Source organism: Cynocephalus volans, chromosome X (genome assembly GCF_027409185.1).
Source record: "Cynocephalus volans isolate mCynVol1 chromosome X, mCynVol1.pri, whole genome shotgun sequence".
NCBI classification, from domain to species: Eukaryota; Metazoa; Chordata; class Mammalia; order Dermoptera; family Cynocephalidae; genus Cynocephalus; species Cynocephalus volans.
The window spans coordinates 90923224-90947623 of NC_084478.1; the positions used below are offsets into that span (position 1 = coordinate 90923224).

The window sequence follows — 24400 nt, forward strand, 5'->3', positions numbered from 1 at the left end:
CAGCTCATGGAACAATCTCCAAGATACACCACATGTTAGGTCACAAAGCAAGTCTCAAGAAATTCAAAAAATTGGAATTATTCCACATAGTTTTTCAAATCACAATGGATTAAAATTAGAAATCAATAAATGAAACTCTGGAAACTAAACAAACATGGAAATTAAACATTCTACTTAATGACATATGGGTGCAAGAAAAAATTAAACTGGAAATCAATAAATTTCCTGAAACTAATGAAAATAATGACACTCATACAAAAACCTGTGGGATACTGCAAAAGCAGTATTAAGGGGGAAATTTATCACGTTAACTGCTTACTTCGGAAGAATGGAAAGATGGCAAATAAACAACCTAATACTTCACCTTAAAGATCTAGAAAAACAAGAAAAATCCAAACTCAAGGTCAGTAGATGGAAAGAAATTATTAAGATCAGAGCAGAAGCAAATGAAATAGAACCCCCCCAAATGATGCAAAAGATCAATGAAACTAAAAGTTAGTTTTTTGAAAAGATAAATAAAATTGGCAAACCTTTATCAAGGCTAACTAAGAAGAGAGAATACCCCAATAACAATAATTAGAAATGAAAAAGGTGATATTACAACTGATACCTCAGAAACACAAGGAATCATCAGAGATTACTACAAACAACGATGTGTCAACAAATTTGAAAATCTGGAGAAAAAGGATAAATTTCTGGACAAACACAAACTACCAAAACTAAGCAAAGATGATGTTGAAAATCTGAACAGACCAGTAACAATAAAAGAGATTGAAGCTGTTATCAGAAGGCTCCCAACAAAGAAAAGCCCAGGACCAGATGGGTTCACAGCAGAATTCTACCAAACATTCAAAGAGGAATTGACAACAATTCTCTACAAACTATTCCAAAAGATTGAAACAGAGGCCATTCTCCCAAACTCATTCTATGAAGCAAACATCACCCTGATATCAAAACCAGGTAAAGTTACAACAAAAGAAGAAAACTACAGGCCGATATCCTTGATGAATATAGATGCAAAAATCCTCAATAAAATACTTGCTAACAGAATACAGCAACACTTCCACAAAATCATATACCATGACCAAGTGGGATTCATCCCAGGGATGCAAGGTTGGTTCAACATATGCAAATCAATGTGATACACCATATCAATAAAATCAAAGACAAGGACCATATGATCATCTCTATAGATGCTGAAAAAGCATTTGACAAAATTCAACATTAGGTCATGATGAAGTCTCTCTACAAGTTAGGTATAGACCGAAAATATCTAAACATAATTAAAGCCATATATGATAAACTCACTGCCAATATCATCCTGAATGGATGCCCACTCTCACCACTCCTATTCAACATTGTGTTGGAAGTTCCAGCCAGAGCAATCATAGAAGAGAAGGAATTAAACGGCATCTAGATTGGAAAAGATGAAGTCACACTTGTCCCTATTTGCAGATGACATGATCCTACATATTGATCAGCCTAAAGGCTGCACAAAAAAACTCTTGGAGTTGATAAGTGATTTCAGCAAAGTAGCAGGATACAAATCAACACACAGAAATTAGTAGTATTTCTATTCGCCAATACTGAACATGCAGAAAGAGAAATCAAGAAAGCTAACCCATTCTCAATAGCCAGCAAAAAAATAAAATATTTAGGAATAGAGTTAAACAAGGATGTGAAAAATCTCTATAATGAGAACTACAAACTACTGTTGAGAGAAATTAAAGATGACACAAGAAGATGGAAAGATAGCCCATGCTCTTGGATCAGAAGAACGAACATTGCAAAAATGTCCATATTACCCAAAGTGATATAAAAATTCAATGTAATCCGCCTCAAAATTCCAATGATATTTTTCTCAGAAATGGAAAAATCTATCCAGACATTTATGTGGAATAACAAGAGACCACGCATAGCCAAAGCAATTCTGAGCAAAAATAAATAAATAAATAAAATAAAGTGGAAGGCATAACACTACCTGACTGTAAACTATACTACAATGCTATAATAATCAAAACAGCATGGTACTGGCATAAAACCAGATACACTGATCAATGGAATAGAGTAGAGAATCCAGAAATCAACCCACACACCTACAGCCATCTGATCTTTGACAAATACACTAAGCCTACACACTGGGGAATAGACAGCCTCTTCAGCAAATGGTGCTGGGATAACTGGATATTCATATGCAGGGGAATGAAACTAGACCCATACCTCTCACCACATACTAAAATCAACTCAAAATGGATTAAAGAATCAAATATACACCCTAAAACAATAAAACTTCTTAAAGAAAACATAGGAGAAACACTCCAGGAAGTGGGACTGGGCACAGACTTCATGAATACAACCCCAAAAGCACAGGCAAGCAAAGGAAAAATAAACAAATGGGATTATATCAAATAAGAAGATTCTGCACTGCAAAAGAAACAATTAAGAAAGATAAAAGACAACCAAAAGAGTGGGAGAAAACATTTGCAAAATATACATCTGACAAAGGATCAATATCCAGAATGTACAAGAAACTGAAACAACTTTAGAACAAAAAAACAAATAACCCAATTAAAAAATGGGCAAGCAAGCTAAACAGGCATTTCTCAAAGAAATATATACGAATGGCCAACAGACACATGAAAAAATGCTCAACATCACTCAGCGTTCAGGAAATGCAAATCAAAACCACACTGAGATAGCATCTCAACCCCAGTTAGGATGGCTAATATCCAAAAGACTGTGAATGATAAATGCTAGTGAGGTTGCGGAGAAAAAGGAACTCTCATACATTGTTGGTGGGACTGCAAAATGGTGCAGCCTCTATGGAAAATAGTATGGAGGTTCCTCAAACAATTGCAGATAGATCTACCATATGACCCAGCTATCCCACTGCTGGGAATATATCCAGAGGAATGGAAATCATCAAGTCGAAGGTATACCTGTTTTCCAATGTGCATTGCAGCACTATTTACAGTAGCTAAGAGTTGGAATCAGCCCAAATGTCCATCATCATATGAGTGTATATGGAAAATGTGGTATATCAACACAATGGAATAATACTCTGCTATAAAAAAGAATGAAATACTGAAATCTGCAACAACATGGATAGATCTAGAGAAAATTATATTAAGTGAAACGAGTCAGGCACAGAAAGAAAAATATCACTTCTTCTCACTTATTTGTGGGAGCTAAAAGTAAATAAATAAATACAAAAATAAACTGAGTGGGGTGGGAAGAAGACACAACAATCACAATTCCTTGAAGTTGTTATGACAGGTGAACAAATATGAGGTTGTTGGCAGGGAGGGGGGGTGAGGAAAGGGGGAGGGTGGTTTTGGTAATGGACCACAATAATCAACCACTTTGTATATTGACAAAATAGAATAAAACTTAAAAAATAAATAAAACTCAAAAAGAAAACAAAAAAAAACAATAAAAAATGGCCAAACGATTTGAATGGACATTTTAAGAAGTAGATAGATAGATGGCAAATAAGTGTATGAAAGGATGCTCAACATCATTAGTCATTAATATGAAGCAATCAAGAACCATGATGAGATGCCACTTTACACTTATCACATGTCCAAAATTTTTAAAAAACTGATTATACCAAGCGTTGGCAAGGATGTGGAGCAACTAAAACCCTCATATTCTGCTGGTGGGAATGTAAAAAGTATATAACCACTTTGGAAAACAGTTTAGCAATGTCTTTAAAAATTAAAACATGCACCTACCATATGACCCAGTCGTTATACACCTAGGTATCTCCCAAGAAATGAAAACAAACATCCATAAAATCACTTGTACATGGATGTTTATGGCAGCTTTACAAGTAATATCCCAAAACTGCAACAACCCAAACATCTATCAACAGGTGAATGGATAAAGAAATCATGATGTACCCATACAATGGGTAATACTACTCAGGAATAAAAATAAATGAACTACTGATACATACGACAACATAAATGGATCTCAAAATAATTAGGTTGTGTTAAATAAGTCAGACAAAAAACAATATACACTGTATGACTCCATTTATCTAACCTCCTAGAAAATACAAACCAAATAGTGACAGAAAGCATATTCAGTGGGGTTAGGGCAGGATGAATGCATTACCAAGGGACACAAGAAAATTCTGGGGGATGATGGATATGCTAATTATTTTGATTGCAATGATGTTTTCACAGGTAAATACAAATATCAAAATTTATCTAATTGTGTACTTTAATATGTGCAGTTTATTTTATGTCAATTATACCTCCATAAAGGTATTTTTAAATGAACAAATTAAACACTACTCCCAGAGCCATTTAGGTAGTTTGAGTAGCCAAAGCCCTGGGCTTGCCGCTATTTACTTCATCCAGTAATCCATACTGTTCATGTGGCTAAGAGAATAATAAGTAGCAGATTGAGATGATCTAAATAACAAGCAGACAAAAAATGCCATTAACTGGCACATCACTAAGTACTATGCAATAAAAGAAACAGAATAATTATCACTTAAAATTTCTATAGGAAACATGTAATTAGCAAAAGAATAAGAATTTTCTTAGTTTTGTTTCAATAAAATATAGTCAAAATTTTCAAATAGATAACTCACCTCTTTTGATAATCTTGTGAAGACATCTCCTCCCCTGAGAAAATCCAATATTAAATACAGCTTCCCTTCAGTCTGAAAGGCTAAGTAGAATTTAGAATGTAGTAACAGTACAATCTTAAAGGCTTACAAAGCTTACTATACTTCTTAATTAACAAATCTGTTTAGAATGTTATCACTAAACACTATAAAGCAATTAAGTATTTACTCACAAGGTCCATTATTTGATAACACCTCAAAATTAAACCCAGTGGTTAATCGAGTGTTGAAAGCTACAAACCTCTTCCTAGAACATAATCAGCCTTGCACGTAGCTTTACGCAGAAACTTCTACCACCACCATTTTCCTGATTTATGAAGCACCATGGTCTACTGCAGCTGCCTGAACTTTACCTCCTAACCAACTACTGAAAATCTACTAATGCTATAAAGCTCAACAAAAATGCCACCTCATCTACCAAGCTTTCCCTACAGCATCCTTACCCTCTTTTTCATCAGAACTACTTGCTACTACTTTTTAGATCTCATTATAGTTTATTTATGCCTCTCATGATACTTATTCCATTTTGATTTATACAATTAGTTGTTTACATTTCTGAGTTGCCTATAAATTATAAATTTCTTCAGGTCAGAAACTGTTTCCCTTCTATAGCCCACTGTTTTTAATACAGTGTTTTGCACACATTAAGCGTTTACTGATCAATCTAATGACATACTGGTGACTCAAGGAGGTCTTTAGCTATTACTACTTTTATTCCATTAGAGTAACAGGGAGTGAAAGAATAATGGGTGAGAATTTCTAGTGGGTTTGTGGGTGTGGGTGTATGTGTACAATATCTGATGATCAAATCAATATTATTAGCATATTCATTATAAGTAATAATTATTATTTGTGTCCCTTACCCAATTTCTCCTTAACCACCCCCCCCTTTCCTGTGGGTTTCTAATAGAGAAAATTGAGTACATATTTTAATGCATTATTTGTAAATTACACTAATAAAAAAATCAGCTGCCACTTTTCAAAATCAAGAAAATTGAAAGTGACATAGTAGACTATCAGTGACTTAGTTTTCTATATATACATAGACATATATGCATATATATATACACACATATATGCATACATATATACAGATATGGATGGATAGATAGATAGATAGATAGATAGATAGATAGATAGATAGATAGATAGATAGACAGACAGACAGACAGACAGACAGACAGACAGATACATATATCTTTTAGTTACCCAGGGAAGCCATACTTCACAATCTCATCCATATATTAAATTAGCAATGGAGCCATGATTCAAATTCAGAAATGTCTGACTCCATAGCTCATGTTATTTCCATTACAACTACTGCTTCTTACTGGTATTCTTCTTCCCCTAAGTATAAAAAATAACTCAAATAGACTACTATAACTAGATGGTCTTCTAGGAAATGAGACTAATATGGGCACTATGAACAAGCACCCAGATGTTTTACATAAATTATCACAATAATTTATAGCCTAAGATCACTGCAGATACAGCCTAGTGAAGCATAGAAATACTGTCAGAAAAGTAAGCAGAAGACATATCTTGTTACCTTAAAAAAGTTAACCAACTTAGACATATGAAAGAATTACAACTAAAATCTGGAGACTGATACTTATTTCAGATAAATAAACTTTACATAATTGAATATATTAAATAAGTTTGAAGTATTTATTTCCTGTTATAGTACTGAAAGTCAATCTTCTCCAATTCCATAAATAAAAGAAAGATTACATACCATAGTGCAATTTGACAATAAACGGATGATTTACTTCCACCAGTATATCCCTCTCCATCTTTGTCCGAACTCTGTCTCGAACTAATAATTACATAATAGTAGAGAATATATTATTCTTGCATATAATTTTGGTAAAGACACCATCAATAATTTACCAAAAAGTATATATATATATATATAAAAAAATAACTTCATAAATACCTACATTTGGAGTCCATATATTCCTAGATGATAGTGACCATATTGTCGTAAAACCAATAAATTCAGTTTAGATCTAGATATGGGTTTTTTAAAATGGCATAAACAGGTATTTAACTAATCTGCCTTTATTATATGTTAGTCTTTAATTGTTCATATAAGTTTATTGATTAAAAGTAAGCATAGCGGTACTTTTATCACAGCCTAGAAGACAATGTACACAAGTGTATGCAGGTGGTTATGTTTTCTCAATATGCAATATTGACTCAGAACAGCAAAAAAAAAAAAAAAACAAGAATCTTGAAAGAAAAGAGTATAGCTTAATAAGGTGAAAGATCTCTACAACGAGAACTACAAACCAGTACTGAAAGAAATTAAAGACACAAAAAGATGGAAAGACATTCCATGCTCTTGAGTTGGAAGAATTAACACTATGAAAATGTCTATACTACCTAAAGTGATCTATGGATTCAATGTAATCCACATCAAAATACCAATATTACTCTTCACAGAAATGGAAAAACAATCTTAACATTCAAATCGAATAACAAAAGAGACCGAATAGCCAAAGCAATCCTGAGCAAAAAAAGTAAAGCCAGAGGGATAACACTACCTGACTTCAAATTATACTACAAAGCTACAGTAACCAAAACAGCATAGTACTGGCATAAAAATAGATACCTGGACCAGTGGAGCACAATAGAGAACCTAGAAATCACCCCTCAGGATTACAGCTATCTGATATTGGACAAAGGCAACAAAAACATACAATGGAGAAAAGACTACTTCTTCAATAAGTGGTGCTGGGATAATTGGATATCCATATGCAGAGGAATGAAACTAGACATGCACCTTTCACCACATACTAAAATCAACTCCAAATAGATTAAAGACTTAAGTATAAGACCTGAAATTGTAAAATTACTGAGGGAAAATATAGGTGAAACACTTCAGGAACTAGGTCTGGGCACAGATTTTATAAACATGAGCCTGAAAGCACAAGCAACAAAAGAAAAAATAAACAATTGGGACGATTTCAAACTAAAAAGCTTCTGCACAGCAAAGGAAACAATCAAGAGTGAAATGACAACCTACAGAGTGGGAGAAAATTTTTGCTAACTATGCATCCAACAGGGATTAATATCCATAATATGCAAAGAACTCAAGCCATTACACAGTAAAAAAACAAATAACCGAATTAAAAAATACACAAAGGCACTGAATAGACACTTTTCAAAGACATACAAACGGCTAACCTCACCCCAGTTAGATTGGCTATAATCAAAAAGGCAGAGAATAACAAATGCTGACAAGGGTGTGGACAGAAGGGAACACTCCTACACTGTTGGGGGAATTGTAAATTAGTACAACCACTATAGAAAACAGTATAGAGGTTTCTCAAACAAGTACAGATAGATCTTCCATATGATCCAGCAATCCCACTTCTGGGTATATACCAAAAGGAATGGAAATTATCATGTTGAAGGGATACCTGCACTCCCATGTTCACTACAGCTCTGTTCACAATAGCGAAGAGATAGAACCAACATAAATGTCCACTGATGGACTACTGGATAAGGAAAATGTGGTATATATACACCATAGAATACTACTCTGCCATAAAAAAGAATGAAATTCTCCCATTTGCAACAACCAGATGAGCTTGGAGAAACTGATGTTGAGTTAAATAAACAAAGTACAGAGGGAAAAATACTGCATGTACTCACTCATAAGTGTGAGCTAAGAGAGAAAGAAGGAAGGAAGGAAAGACCGCAGTGGTGCATTGGACTTGTAGAGAGAGAGAGCATACCTAGGGACTCAACGTGGAGTGGGAGAAAGGGGGATGGGGAGGGAGGGAGGTGGTAATTTGGTGGGGGACATGGAGTATAATTGCAATTTTTGGTAATGGGTATGCTGCCAGTATGGATGTGGCCATCACATCTTGGGCACGAGTGGTGACAATCAGCTTTGTATCCCACAAATAATCATAACCAATAAAAATTAATTAATAAATAATAATAATAATAATGAGTAAGTTTACTTTAAATTCAATTAAATATATCACTTTTTTTAGCATTAAATATTTACTGGCTGGCTAGTTAGCTCAGTTGGTTTAGTGCTTGGTGTTATAACACCAAGGTCAAGGGTTCATATCCCTGTATTGGCCACTCGCCGAAAAAAAATTTTTTGCCAGTGTACATTCTCACTTAATTAAGGTATATGTCAATATCAAACCTAGAAATATCACTTACTGTCTAGAAAACTGTAATAATTAGTAATGTTAAAGAAAACTATATCTACTCACCTTATATAAACGACACAGCATATTTCTTAAAACAAGATTTGCCAAATTTTATTTTAATAAAATTTCTAATTTTTTACCTTTTAAAGAAGCTTTTTTTAACACCTTCATTGCATAGAGCTGCCCAGCATCGGGGCCAGTCTTCTTTCTAACAAGAAAAACCTAGTAGAGGAATTTTTTAAAAAAAAGGAAAATTTACATTTCAAGCCATTCCTGCTCTACACACACACACACGCACACACACGCACACGCACATGCACGTACACTAGCTTACACCTATGTCCTTGCATTTTCCCTAATATCAGATATACTTCTCCTATAAATTATAATTTATATTCTTAGTTAATATTTTCTCTTTTATTTAGTAAATTATATTCTGCATATATACTACTGTAGAAAAGAAAATTTTACAAACAGACGACATGGTCATGGACTTTGAGAAGTTTGTAATGTAAGAGATAAATAACATAACAAAAGACTAATTTGAGCTAGAGATCTCCTTTTAAGAACTAAGCTCCTTTTTGTTACCTTAATAAAGAGCAAACAAGTTATGATCATGAATTTAATATCTTCATTTCTATTTCCTTATTAGTTCATTTTAGAAGTTACCAGGCATTTTATTTTCTAATAAGAAATCAGATGCAATGCTTATCTCTCTATCAGGTAAAAGAATCAAGATGGCAAATTATCTCAATAAACAAATGGAAGTTAAACTCTTTAAAGTTACCAAGTAAGCTTCAGTAATATTTCATTTTTTCAAACTAATATCATGACTCGTTAAATGTTAACTTTTTACAAAGCCTCAGTTATAAAAACAAGTATGAATAGATTATACCACACTTGGAGTACACAAATCAGGACAGTCCACAAATTAACAAATGGTTCGGTTTTGCAACATTAAACTATCTTTGGAGTATGGAGAGTTCAGGGTTTGAACCAAATCACATTTTGTACATCACGACAAATATTTCTGCATTCAAAGGGCTAACATTAAAATTATGACCCTACGTCACTTTCTTGTCTCAGGTCTAGTATGAACTCCAAGCAGATTTCCCCAAACAAAGTACAACCCTGAGAAAGTCTGGGTCTCGCCATAGAAGATTTCAATGGCTTCATTCTACTGAGTTATCTTTACTGGATTGAAATTCAGAAAGGATACTACTAAAAGTCCAGGATTTTTCACTCATGAAAATGGTAAACATTTGACCAAAAGGCATCAGATTTAACATCCCTATAGTCTACCATTAGTGTCCTTTATTTAAAAAAAATACAAAATAAAATTAATATCTTATAAACTAACAATGCTAAATCAGGCTGTTTAATCACAGAAGTATATCATTCAAGCTGAGTTAAATAGAATACACACCCAAACTGTATTATCATGGGGTCCTAAATGTCATATGATACCTATTACATTGAACATAAATAATTTTAGAAAGATAACTATAATTTCCAAAACAAAAAAAGTATTAAAAAAAAAAGTTTTATAGCGTGGTGCCGATTTACATTTTTGTAAATCTCTAATGTCTGGCTTAACAAAAGACAACTGGATTCTCGTATCTGCTTCCACATTCCATATGTTACAATTAAGTTGTTTTGTTTGCAGTATAGGCAGAAAATCAGGACTCAAAAGATATGATATGAAAAAGGGAGGAATATTTTAATAGCCTTTTAAAATAATTGTGGATACTCTTCTTTGATACAATACCAGAACTTGACAAATGGCAATTTCTTAAAGATTCATTGCAATGGAAAATCCAAAACCATATCAAACTATATCAATTAACTGTCCATAATCTGTTATGCAAAACTAAGTGAATCAATACTTCTGAATTGACTGACTTATGATATTATCAAATCTGGCATGGGTACAAAATCCAAAAAGGATTTTTGACTGTTTTTGAGGGTTCAGAATTAATAAATTTATTTTTTCTTTTTTTTCTTTAAATTTTATTCTGTCAATATACAAAGTGGTTGATTATTGTGGCCCATTACCGAAACCTCCCTCCCTCCTCCCTCTCCCCACCCCACCCAACAATATCCTTTCTGTTTGCTTGTCGTACCAACTTCAAGGAATAGTAATTGTTATGTCTTCTTCCCACCCCACCCCCGATTTCTTGTGTGTGTGTGTGTGTGAATTTATTTATTTATTTTTAGCTCCCACCAATAAGTAAGAACATGTGGTATTTCTCTTTCTATGCCTGACTTGTTTCACTTAATATAATTTTCTCTATGTCCATCCATGTCATTGCAAATGGCAGTATTTCATTCTTTTTTATACCTGAGTAGTATTCCATTGTGTACATATACCACATTTTCCATATCCACTCATCCAGTGATGGACATTTGGGCTGGTTACAACTCTTGGCTATTGTAAAGAGTGCAACAATGAACACTGGGAAACAGGTATACCTTCGACTTGATGATTTCCATTCCTCTGGGTATATTCCCAGCAGTGGGATAGCTGGGTAATATGGTAGATCTTTCTGAAATTGTTTGAGGAACCTCCATACCATTTTCCATAGAGGCTGCACAATTTTGCAGTCCCACCAACAACGCATGACAGTTCCTTTTTCTCCACAACCTCGCCAGCATTTATCGTTCAGAGTCTTTCGGATTTTAGCCATCCTAACTGGGGTGAGATGGTATCTCAGTGTGGTTTTGATTTGCATTTCCCGAATGCTGAGTGATGTTGAGCATTTTTTCATATGTCTCTTGGCCATTAGTATATCTTCCTTTGAGAAATGCCTATTTAGCCCTTTTACCCATTTTTAAACTGGGTTGCTTGTTTTTTCTTCTGAAGTTGTTTCACTTCCTTGTATATTCTGGTTATTAATCCTTTGTCACGTGTATATTTTGCAAATGTTTTCCCCACTCTGTTGGTTGTCTTTTCTTTTTTTTTTTTTTTTTTTTTTTTTCAAAGGGAAACATTATCTTTATTTATTTTTTTTTTTTTTAATTTTATTTTGTCGATATACATTGTAGCTGATTATTGCTCCCCATCACCAAAACCTCCCTCCCTTCTCCCTCCCCCCCTCCCCCCCAACAATGTCCTTTCTGTTTGCTTGTTGTATCAACTTCAAATAATTGTGGTTGTTATATCTTCTTCCCCCCCCCCCGTTTGTGTGTGTGTGTGTGTATGTGTGTGTGTGAATTTATATATTAAGTTTTAGCTCCCTCCAATAAGTGAGAACATGTGGTATTTCTCTTTCTGTGCCTGACTTGTTTCACTTAATATAATTCTCTCAAGGTCCATCCATGTTGTTGCAAATGGCAGTATTTCATTCGTTTTTATAGCTGAGTAGTATTCCATTGTGTAGATGTACCACATTTTCCGTATCCACTCATCTGATGATGGGCATTTGGGCTGGTTCCAACTCTTGGCTATTGTAAAGAGTGCTGCGATGAACATTGGGGAACAGGTATACCTTCGACTTGATGATTTCCATTCCTCTGGGTATATTCCCAACAATGGGATGGCTGGGTCGTATGGTAGATCTATTTGCAATTGTTTAAGGAACCTCCATACCATTTTCCATAGAGGCTGCACCATTTTGCAGTCCCACCAACAATGTATGAGAGTTCCTTTTTCTCCGCAGCCTCGCCAGCATTTATCGTTCATAGTCTTTTGGATTTTAGCCATCCTAACTGGGGTTAGATGGTATCTCAATGTGGTTTTGATTTGCATTTCCCGGATGCTGAGTGATGTTGAGCATTTTTTCATATGACTGTTGGCCTTTTGGATATCTTCCTTAGAGAAATGCCTACTTAGCTCTTTTGCCCATTTTTTAATTGGGTTACTTGTTTTCTTCTTGTAAAGTTGTTTGAGTTCCTTATATATTCTGGATATTAATCCTTTGTCAGATGTATATTTTGCAAATATTTTCTCCCACTCTGTTGGTTGTCTTTTAACTCTTTTAATTGTTTCTTTTGCTGTGCAGAAGCTTTTTAGTTTGATATAATCCCATTTGTTTATTTTTCCTTTGGTTGCCCGTGCTTTTGGGGTCGTATTCATGAAGTCTGTGCCCAGTCCTATTTCCTGAAGTGTTTCCCCTATGTTTTCTTTAAGAAGTTTTATTGTCTCAGGGTGTATATTTAAATCCTTAATCCATTTTGAGTTGATTTTAGTATACGGTGAGAGGTATGGATCTAGTTTCATTCTCCTGCATAACGATATCCAGTTATCCCAGCACCACTTGCTGAAGAGGCAGTCCCTTCCCCAGTGAATAGGCTTGGTGCCTTTGTCAAAGATCAGATGGCAGTAAGTGTGTGGGTTGATTTCTGGATTCTCTATTCTATTCCATTGGTCAGTGTGTCTGTTTTTATGCCAGTACCATACTGTTTTGGTTATTATAGCTTTGTAGTATAGCTTAAAGTCAGGTAGTGTTATGCCTCCAGCTTTATTTTTTTTGCTGAGCATTGCTTTGGCTATGCGTGGTCTTTTATTGTTCCATATAAATGTCTGAATAGTTTTTTCCATTTCTGAGAAAAATGTCTTTGGAATTTTGATGGGGATTGCATTGAATTTGTATATTACTTTGGGTAGTATGGACATTTTCACTATGTTGATTCTTCCAATCCAAGAGCATGGAATATCTTTCCATCTTCTTGTATCCTCTCTAATTTCTCTCAGCAGTGGTTTGTAGTTCTCATTATAGAGATTTTTCACCTCCTTGGTTAACTCAATTCCTAAGTATTTTATTTTTTTGGTGGCTATTGTAAATGGGCAGGCTTTCTTGATTTCTCCTTCTCCATGTTCACTATTGGAGAAAAGAAATGCTACTGATTTTTGTGTGTTGATTTTGTATCCTGCTACTGTGCTGAAATCATTTATCAATTCCAAGAGTTTTTTTGTAGAGGTTTTAGGCTGTTCGATATATAGGATCATGTCATCTGCAAACAGGGACAGTTTGACTTCATCTTTTCCAATCTGGATGCCCTTTATTTCCTTCTCTTCTCTGATTGCTCTGGCTAGTACTTCCAACACTATGTTGAATAGGAGTGGTGAGAGTGGGCAACCTTGTCTAGTGCCTGTTCTTAAAGGAAAAGCTTTCAGCTTTTCCCCATTCAGGATGATATTGGCAGTGGGTTTGGCATATATGGCTTTAATTATGTTGAGATACTTTCCCTCTATACCTAACTTATAGAGGGTCTTTGTCATGAATGAGTGCTGAACTTTATCAAATGCTTTTTCAGCATCTATAGAGATGATCATATGGTCCTTGTGTTTGAGTTTATTAATATGGTGTATCACATTTATTGATTTGCGTATGTTGAACCAACCTTGCATCCCTGGGATGAATCCCACTTGATCGTGATGAATAATTTTTCGTATGTGTTGCTGTATTCTGTTTGCTAGTATTTTAGTGAGGATTTTTGCATCTATATTCATCAAGGATATCGGCCTGTAGTTTTCTTTTTTGGTTATATCTTTACCTGGTTTTGGTATCAGGATGATGTTTGCTTCATAGAATGAGTTTGGGAGATTTGCGTCCGTTTCAATCTTTTGGAATAGTTTGTAAAGAATCGGTGTCAATTCCTCTTTGAATGTTTGGTAAAATTCTGCTGTGAATCCATCTGGTCCTGGGCTTTTCTTTGTTGGGAGCCTTCTGATAACAGCTTCAATCTCCTTTATTGTTATTGGTCTGTTCAAATTTTCTACGTCTTCATGGTTCAGTTTTGGGAGCTTGTGTGTGTCCAGAAATTTATCCATTTCCTCCAGATTTTCAAATTTGTTGGCGTATAGTTGTTTATAGTAGTCTCGAATGATTCCTTGTATTTCAGATGAATCAGTTGTAATATCGCCTTTTTCATTTCTAATTTTTGTTATTTGAGTCTTCTCTCTTCTTTTTTTTGTTAGCCATGCTAATGGTTTGTCAATTTTATTTATCTTTTCAAAAAACCAACTTTTTGATTCGTTGATCTTTTGAATTGTTTTTTGGTTTTCAATTTCATTCAGTTCTGCTCTGATCTTAATGATTTCTTTCCGTCTGCTAACTTTAGGATTGGATTGTTCTTGTTTTTCTAGTTCTTTAAGGTGAAGTGTTAGGTTGTTCACTTGCCATCTTTCCATTCTTCTGAAGTGAGCATTTAATGCAATAAATTTTCCCCTCAATACTGCTTTTGCAGTATCCCACAGGTTTTGGTATGATGTATCATTGTTTTCATTAGTTTCAATAAACTTTTTGATTTCCTGCTTGATTTCTTCTTGGACCCATATGTCATTAAGTAGAATGCTGTTTAATTTCCATGTGTTTGTATAGTTTCCAGAGTTTTGTTTGTTATTAATTTCTAGTTTTAATCCATTGTGGTCTGAGAAGATACATGGGATAATTCCAATTTTTTTGAATTTATTGAGACTTGATTTGTGACCTAATATGTGATCTATCCTGGAGAATGATCCATGTGCTGATGAGAAGAATGAATATTCTGAGGTTGTTGGGTGGAATGTTCTGTAGATATCTGCCAATTCCAATTGGTCTAGAGTCTTGTTTAGATCTTGTGTTTCTCTACTGATTCTTTGCCTAGATGATCTGTCTAATATTGACAGTGGAGTGTTCAGGTCCCCTGCTATTATGGTATTAGTGTCTATTTCCTTCTTTAGGTCTAATAGAGTTTGTTTTATAAATCTGGCTACTCCAACATTGGGTGCGTACATATTTATGATTGTTATGTCTTCTTGATGGATCAGTCCTTTTATCATTAAGTAGTGTCCCTCATTGTCTCTTTTTATGGTTTTTAGTTTAAAGTCTATTTTGTCAGATATAAGAATAGCCACTCCAGCTCGTTTTTCTTTTCTGTTTGCATGGTAAATCTTTTTCCATCCTTTCACTCTTAGTCTGTGTGAATCTTTATGGGTGAGGTGGGTCTCTTGTAGGCAGCATATAGTTGGGTCCTGCTTTTTGATCCAGTCAGCCAGTCTGTGTCTTTTAATTGGGGAATTTAAGCCTTTAACATTAAGAGTTGTTATTGAAAGGTGTTGATTTATTCCTAGCATTTTATTGGTTGTTTGGTTGTCTTAGGTGTCTTTTGTTCCTTGCTTTCTGATTTACTGTTTGGTTTCTTTGTTTGTTGGTTCCTTAGGTTGTAGATAGTGTTTTTGTTAGCTTGTTTTCTCTTCATGAATGCCATTTTTATTGTACTAGTGGGTTTAGATTTTTCTTAGGTTTTTATGGCAGTGGTAGTTATTTTTCAGGAACCAAACCCAGTACTCCCTTGAGGATTTCTTGTAAGGGTGGTCTTGTGGTAGAGAACTCCCGCAGTTTTTGTTTGTCTGAGAAATATACTATTTGCCCCTCATTTCGGAAGGATAGCCTTGCAGGGTAGAGTATTCTTGGCTGGCAATCTTTGTCTTTTAGTATTTTGAAAATATCATCCCATTCCTTTCTAGCTTTTAGGGTTTGTGATGAAAAGTCTGATGTTAACCTGATTGGGGCTCCCTTATAGGTGATTTGACGCTTCTCTCTTGCAGCTTTTAAGAGTCTCTCTTTGTCTCTGAGTTTTGCCAATTTGACTATGACATGTCTTGGAGAAGGCCTTTTTGGGTTGAATACGTTTGGAGATCGTTGAGCTTCCTGGATCTGAAGATCTGTGATTTTTCCTATACCTGGGAAGTTTTCTGCCACTATTTTCTTGAATATGTTTTCAATGGAATCTCCATTTTCCTCCCCTTCTGGAATACCCATGACTCGGATATTTGAGCGCTTGAGGTTGTCTGATATCTCTCTCAGATTTTCTTCCATGTCCTTGATTCTTTTTTCTTTCTGTCTGCTTGTGTTATTTCAAACAGCCCATCTTCAAGTTCAGAGGTTCTCTCTTCAACTTCGACAAGCCTGCTGGTTAAACTCTCCGTTGTGTTTTTTATTTCGCTGAATAACTTCTTCAGTTCAGCAAGTTCTGCTACATTTTTTTTCAGGACATTGATTTCCTTGTATATTTCCTCTTTCAGATCCTGTATACTTTTCCTCATTTCATCATGATGTCTAGCTGAGTTTTCTTGTATCTCATTCAGTTTCCTTAGAATTATCACTCGAAATTCCTTGTCCGTCATTTCAAGGGCTTCTTGTTCTATAGGATCTAGAGTATGAGATTTATTAACTTTTGGTGGTGTACTTTCTTGATTTTTTGTATTTCTGGTGTCTTTTTTTTGGTGTTTATTCATTGTGGCAGGGGGTTTCACAGTCCACCGGTTTGAGACTAATGACTAACTAGGATGTTGCTGTGGTTGCCAATTTGGTATGGCTCCCGCCGTGACTGCTCAGTTGGCCTCTAGTGTCTTGTGTGTGTGGTTGCCTCGGGTCTTGGGCTTCTCCGGGGATCCACCTTTCTGGTCAGCTTGTACTCTGCTGGGCTGGTGGATCACGTACCACAGGGTGTGTGATCTCTGTTGAGCTTTCACTTTCTGTACAGGACTTCTCCCCGTTCCGTGTGCTCTGGCCCAGGCTGTTAGATCGTGCAGTGGCGACCCCACCGGGTGTGTGGTTTCTGTGGAGTCTCCGCCTCCCTGGCCGCACGTCTCCCCCCTCTGTGCACACTGTGCTGGGCTGGGGTGTGTCTTCTGCACCCCTCGTCTATCAGCTGGGCCTTCAAGACCCTGCTCAGCACCGCCTCGCCCAGGAAGTCTACCAGGTTTCTGCTAGGCACAGACGACCGGTCTCTCTGGGTGCCTTTGTAGCACTGTGTAGATCTTTCTCGGGTCTTGTTCACCTTTGTATCCCCCCGGTATAAACCGAGTCTAGCGCCCACCTGCAGCCTGGTCTCCGGCAGGTTCAAGCGGACCTGGGAACTCTCCTGCCACACTATTCCCAACCAGAAATTCGTTAGGCTTTTTTCCAAACTGGTGGTCGCAGAGATGGTATCTGCCTCCCAGTAACAGGAAGTTTACCGGGGTCGGAGTCCAGGGTGTGGTGGAGTGACAGTCGGCCCGCCCGTACTTCCTAGCCCTCCCAACACTGGTCGGGACGCCCCACACCCCCAGCCCTGCTAGAGAACCGTGGAGGGAGTGGGAGAGGAGGTCGGCCCGCAGGGTCCGGAAAGCCCCGCGCCAGGCCAAGCAAATGGGCTCAGTGATGGCCGAGCAGGGCGGAGCTGCCCGCACCTGGGAAAATGGAGGCAGCACCGGGGCAATGAGTGGCCTGGTGGTGCAGGCGGGAGCCGCGTGGGCAACCACCCCCCGAACAGAGCTGTGCCAGGGATCACTCACAGTGCTGTGCCAGGTCGGGCGCTCGCTCTGTCTCTGGTTTGTTGCCTTCCGTGTTCTCGGCGCTGCCGCCTCGGGCTGTTCAGTCGCGGCGCCGCTCGGGCGCTCCCAGGAATCTTCTTTAATGCCGGCCTGAAACCTCGAATCCTGTATAGGGCAGCTGGCCGCCTTCAGTGCGGCCCCAGCCTCCGGGATCCTGGCTGCATCCACAGCAGCCCTGGCGCCGTGTTCCCTGTTTCGAGACTCACTTTTGCAGCTAAGAATCAGTTCTTTTCCTGCTCCACACTTCAAAGCTGTTGCCTGTAAATGAGGCAGCCTCTCCTGCCGGGGGCAAAGTGGCGTTGAGCCCCCACGACCGGCCAGCAGCAGCAGACCTCCCTTAAGAGATGGCCAGAGGAAGGTCCACAAGTTTCCCGACTGCCTGAGGCCCAGTGGCCACCTTTTCCACCTCAGCTACTCCGCGCCAGCCGCCGCAGCCGCCGCCATCTTGAAACCTGTTGGTTGTCTTTTCACTCTGTTAATTGTTCCTTTTGCTGTGCAGAAGCTTTTTAGTTTGATAAAATCCCATTTCTTTATTTTTCCTTTGGTAACCTATGCTTTTGGGGTCATATTCATGAAGTCTGAGTCCAGTCCTACTTCCTGAAGTGTTTCTCCTATGTTTTCTTTAAGATGTTTTACTATTTCAGGGTGTATATTAAATTATTTAATCCACTTTGAGTTGACTTTAGTGTATGGTGACAGGTATGGGTCTAGTTTCATTCTCCTGCATATGGATATCCAGTTCTCCCAGCACCATTTGCTGAAGACGCAGTCTCTTCCCCAGTGTATGGGCCTGGTGCCTTTGTTAAAGATCAGATGGCTGTAGGTGTGTGGGTTGATTTCTGGATTCTCTATTCTATTCCATTGATCAGTGTGTCTGTTTTTATGCCAGTACCATATTGTTTTGGTTATTATAGCTTTGTAGTATAGCTTAAAGTCAGGTAGTGTTATGCCTCCAGCTTTATTTCTTTTGCTCAGCATTGCTTTGGCTATGCATTGTCTTTTGTTATTCCATATAAATTTCTCGATAGCTCTTTCCATTTCTGAGAAAAATGTAATTGGAATTTTGATGGGGACTGCATTGAATTTGTATATCACTTTGGGCAGCATGGACATTTTCACTATGTTGATTCTTCCAATCCAAGAGCATGGGATATCTTTCCATCTTCTTGTATCCTCTCTAATTTCTCTCAGCAGTGGTTTGTAGTTCTCATTATAGAGATTTTTCACCTCCTTGGTTAACTCAATTCCTAAGTATTTTATTTTTTTGGTGGCTATTGTAAATGGGAAAGCTTTCTTGATTTCCCTTTCTGCATGTTCACTATTGGAGAATAGAAATGCTACTGATTTTTGTGTGTTGATTTTGTATCCTGCTACTGTGCTGAAATCATTTATCAACTCCAAGAGCTTTTTTGTAGAGGTTTCGGCTGTTCAATATATAGGATCATGTCATCTGCATGTCCCCTGCAAACAGGGACAGTTTGACTTCATCTTTTCCGATCTGGATGCCCTTTATTTCCTTCTCTTCTCTGACTGCTCAGGCCAGTACATCCAACACTATGTTGAATAGGAGTGGTGAGAGTGGGCATCCTTGTCTAGTTCCTGTTCTTAAAGGAAAAACTTTCAGCTTTTCCCCATTCAGGATGATATTGGCAGTGGGTTTATCATACATGGCTTTAATTATGTTGAGATACTTTCCATCTATACCTAACTTATAGAGGGTCTTGGTCATGAATGAATGTTGAATTTTATCAAATGCTTTTTCAGCATCTATAGAGATGATCATATGGTCCTTGTGTTTGATTTTATTAATATGGTGTATCACATTTATTGATTTGCATATGTTGAACCAACCTTGCATCCCTGGGATGAATCCCACTTGATCATGGCGAATAATTTTACATATGTGTTGCTGTATTCTGTTTGATATTATTTTACGGAGGATTTTTGCATCTATATTCATCAAGGATATTGGCCAGTAGTGTTTTTTTTGGTTATATCTTTACCTGGTTTTGGTATCAGGGTGATGTTTGCTTCATAGAATGAGTTTGGGAGATTTGCATCTGTTTCAATCTTTTGGAATAGTTTGTAAAGAATCGGTGTCAATTCCTCTTTGAATGTTTGGTAAAATTCTGCTGTGAATCCATATGGTCCTGGGCTTTTCTTTGTTGGGAGCCTTCTGATAACAGCTTCAATCTCCTTTATTGTTATTGGTCTGTTCAGATTTTCTACATCTTCATGGCTCAGTTTTGAGAGTTTGTGTGTGTCCAGAAATTTATCCATTTCCTCCAGATTTTCAAATTTGTTGGCATATAGTTGGAGGATTTTTGAGTGTTTTTGAGGGTTCAGAATTAATAAATTTAATAATTGTTAAAGCCTCATCAAGGACATTTTTAAACTGTAAGTGTGAAGCAGTAAAGAATACAATGAATACTTATACCATTTGGAGTCACTGCTATGACTGTACCGAGGTGCCAGCAGTTGAACAACTAATATCTAAATATTATTATGAAATAGCTATGACCAGAGGACTCCGTAAAAGGGACTTGCGGATGCCCAGAGGCATGCAGACTACACTTTCAGAAGCAGTGTCCTAGAACACAGCCCATAGTGGGATTGAAAAGAATAGAGTATAAAAGGTAAGAATAGGCAATCAAAGAAGAAAGGGAAGTCCAGGCTTTCAGGAAGATACTGCTGCACAATGCAGATTTTTTTTTGTCTAACTGTTTTAACACTAACTAGTATGATATAGCATCTAATAGAAGCTATCATTTCAGTCTAGAGAAGTAACCGTTTTTTATATTCATCACCTTTTTTTTTTTTTTTGGTCTTATGGGTAAACTTTGCTAGTGTAAGAAGAAATATTTCTTCACCCTCTGCCCATGGTCAATGACAGTAGTAGTTGCCTGGCTTCAAACTACTGTACCTAAAACGACATCTATCCTGATAGGAGAGATTTCATTTCCATCACTCTAATCCAATTATAGAAAACTGTCTAGAAGAAAAATGAGTGAGTTACTCCAGTACACTATTCTCTTAATCACATAAATGTCTATATTTTCCAGAAAGAAGTACTCAAAAAGCATTCACTGAAATGAACTGGAATATCACACATCTTTATTTTTTATTATAATTTTTTTCAGTATTATTCTTTTTCCTTTTTCTTTTTTTTTAATTGAAACATTGTTGGCTGTACATATCTGTGGGGAACAGAGTTGAATATCTATACCTATATGCAATATGTGGTGCTCAGATCAGGCTAATTGGCGTATTCAACATTATACAATGTAACCATTTTTGTAGCTCATTAGAAATTCCTACTTTACACACCCCTCCCCTTTTCCCACCTCTAGTATCCTCAGTTCTGTTCTCTCCCTTTGAAACTTCAAGGTATTATTGTGATTGCTTTATCTTTCTTTCTTTCTTGTTTTATTTATTTATTTGTTTTTTAGCTCCCACTTATGAGTGAGGACATGCGGTATTTCTTTCTGTGCCTGGCTTATTTCATCTAAGTTCATCAATGTTCTGTGAATGGCAGTGTTCCATTCTTTTTTATGGCACAGTGGTATTCCATTGTGTATATAGGCCAAATTTTCCTTATCTAGTCATCCAAAGATGCACATTTAGGTTGGTTCCAACTCTTGGATATTGTAAATGAAACTGTGATAAACATGGTGTGCAGGTATCCATTTGACATGATGATTTCCATTCCTTTGGGTATATATCCAGTAGTAGGATTGCTGGATCATATGGCAGTTCCATCTGTAGTTGTTTGAGGAAACTCCATTGTGTTTTCCATAATGGCTACACCAATTTACAGTCCCACCAACAGTGTAGGAGGGTTCCACTTTCTCTGCATCCTCACCAGCATTTGTTATTCTCTGTCTTTTTGATACCAGCCAGTCTAACTGGGGTGAGATGATACCTCCAAGTGGTTTTGATTTGCATTTCCCTGATGCTGAGTAATGCTGACCACTTTTTCATGTGTCTGTTGGCCATTTGTATTTGAAGAGGCAGTCTTTTTCTGAATATATGTTCTTGGTGTCTTTGCCAAAGATCAGTTGGCTGTAAGTTTGTGGGCTGATTTCTGGGTTCTCTATTCTATTCCATTGGTCTAAGTGGCTGTTTTTATTCCAGTACCATGCTGTTTTGGTTACTACAGCTTTGCAGTATAATTTGAAGTCAACTAGTGTTACACATCTGGCTTTATTTATTTATTTATTTTTTTGCTCAGGATGGCTTTGGCTATTCATGGTCTTTTGTTGTTCCATATGAAAGTTTGGGTTCTTTTTTCTATTTCTGTGAAGAATTTCATTGGTATTTTGATGGAGATTGCATTGAATCTGTAGATTACTTTGGATAGTATGGACATTTTCACAGTGTTAATTCTTCCAATCTAAGCATGGAATGCCTTTCCATCTCTGTGACCTCTAAATTTCAATCAAACGTGATTTGCAGTTCTCATTGTAGAGATCTTTCACCTCCTTCATTATATTTATTCCTGGATATTTTATTTATTTATTTATTTATTGGCAACTATTGCAAATGGATTAGCTTTCTTGATTTCTTTCTGTGCAAATTCGATGCTGGAATATAAAACTGCTACTGATTTTTGAGTGTTGATTTTCTATCCTGTAACTTTACTAAAATTGTTTATCATCTCTAAGAGCTTTTTTTGTACAGTCTATAGGCTTTTCTATATATAAGATCATGTCATCTACAAACATAAACAGACTTCGTCTTTTCCAATGTAAATGCCATTTATTTCTTTCTCATACCTAATTGTTCTGGCTAAAACTTCCAATACTATGTTAAATAGGAGTGGTAAGAATGTGCATCCTTGTCTTGTTCCTGTTCATAAGGAGAAAGCTTTTAGCTTTTCCCAATTCAAGATGACATTGACAGTGGGTTTGTCAAATATGGCTTTTAAGCTGTCAAGATACTTTTCTTCCATACTTAACTTGCTGAGCGTCTTTATCACAAAGGGATTCTGAATTCTGTCAAATGCTTTTTCTGCATCTATTGAGATAATCATATGTTTTTGTCTTGATTTTGTTAATGTGGTGTATCACATTTATTGACTTGCATATATTGAACCATTCTTGCATCCCTGGGATGAATCCCACTCAATTCTGGCACACAACGTTTTTGATGTGTTGTTGTATTCTATTTGCTAATGTTTTATTGAGGATTTTTATTGTATCTTTGCCTGGTTTTGGTATCAGTATGATGTTGGCCTCACAGAATGAGTTTGAGAGAGTGGACTCTGATTCCATTTTTCAGAATAGTTTGAAGAGAATTTGTATTAATTTTTCTTTAAAGCTTTGGTAGAATTTAGCAGTAAAGCCATTTGGCCCTGGGCTTTTCTTTGTTAGGAGACTGCAGATTACTGCTAACATTTCATTGATTTTTACTGGTCTGTTCAGGTTTTCTATTTCTTCTTTGTCAGTCTTAAAAGTTTGTATGTGTCCAGAAATTTATCCATTTCCTACAGGTTTTTAAATTTGTTGGCAATACAGTTGTTTACAATAGTCTTTAATGATTCTTCATATCTAATGTATCCTTTTTCATTTCTAATTTACGTTATTTTGGTCTTCTCTGTTCTTTATTTTAGTTACCCTAGTTAATGGTTTGTCTATTTTGTTTATCTTCTCAAAAAATAACTTTTTATTTCATTGATTTTTGTATCTTTTTTTGGTCTCTATTTCATTTAATTCTGCTCTTATCTTATTACTTTGCATCTACTACTTTTAGGATTGGATTGTTCTTGTTTTTCTAGTTCTTTGAGATGTATATAGCATTAAGTCATTTATTTTAAATCTTTCTGTTCCTTTGATGTAAGTATTTATTGCAATAAACTTCTCTCTTAGTATTGCTTTTGCAATATCTCACAGGTTTTGGTATGATATGTCTTTATTTTCATTAGTTTCAATCAATTTTTCTATATCCTGTTTAATTTCTTATTGGACCCATAAGTTGTTCAGGAGCATGTTGTTTAATTTCCAAGTGTTTGTACAGTTTCCAGAGTTCTGCTTGTGACTGATTTCTAGTTTTAATCTATTATGGTCTGAAAAGATACTTGAAATGATTTCTGTTTTTTTAAAATTTGTTGAGGCTTGATTTGTGACCTAAAACGTGATCTGTCCTGGAGAATGTTCCATATGCAGATGAGAAGAATGTATATTCTGTGGTTGTTGGATGAAATATTCTGTAGATATCTGTCAAGTCCAATTGGTCTAAAGTGTGGTTTAAACCCTGTGATTCCCTGTTAAATTTTCCCTAAATGAC

The 24400-nt window shown here is 36.4% G+C and overlaps 1 protein-coding gene across 2 annotated transcripts in view; it reads right to left on the minus strand.

Annotated features, from left to right (window-relative positions):
* The window catches only part of RPS6KA6 (ribosomal protein S6 kinase A6), a 166332-nt gene that overhangs the window by 81037 nt on the left and 60895 nt on the right, over positions 1 to 24400 (minus strand). For both annotated transcript variants that reach the window (XM_063083125.1, XM_063083126.1), the window contains exons 4-6: positions 8955 to 9036; positions 6375 to 6455; positions 4604 to 4683 (exon numbers count right to left, since the gene is read on the minus strand). In XM_063083125.1, coding sequence (XP_062939195.1) covers positions 4604 to 4683; positions 6375 to 6455; positions 8955 to 9036 — 243 coding nt within the window. The remainder of the gene's footprint in view (positions 1 to 4603; positions 4684 to 6374; positions 6456 to 8954; positions 9037 to 24400) is intronic.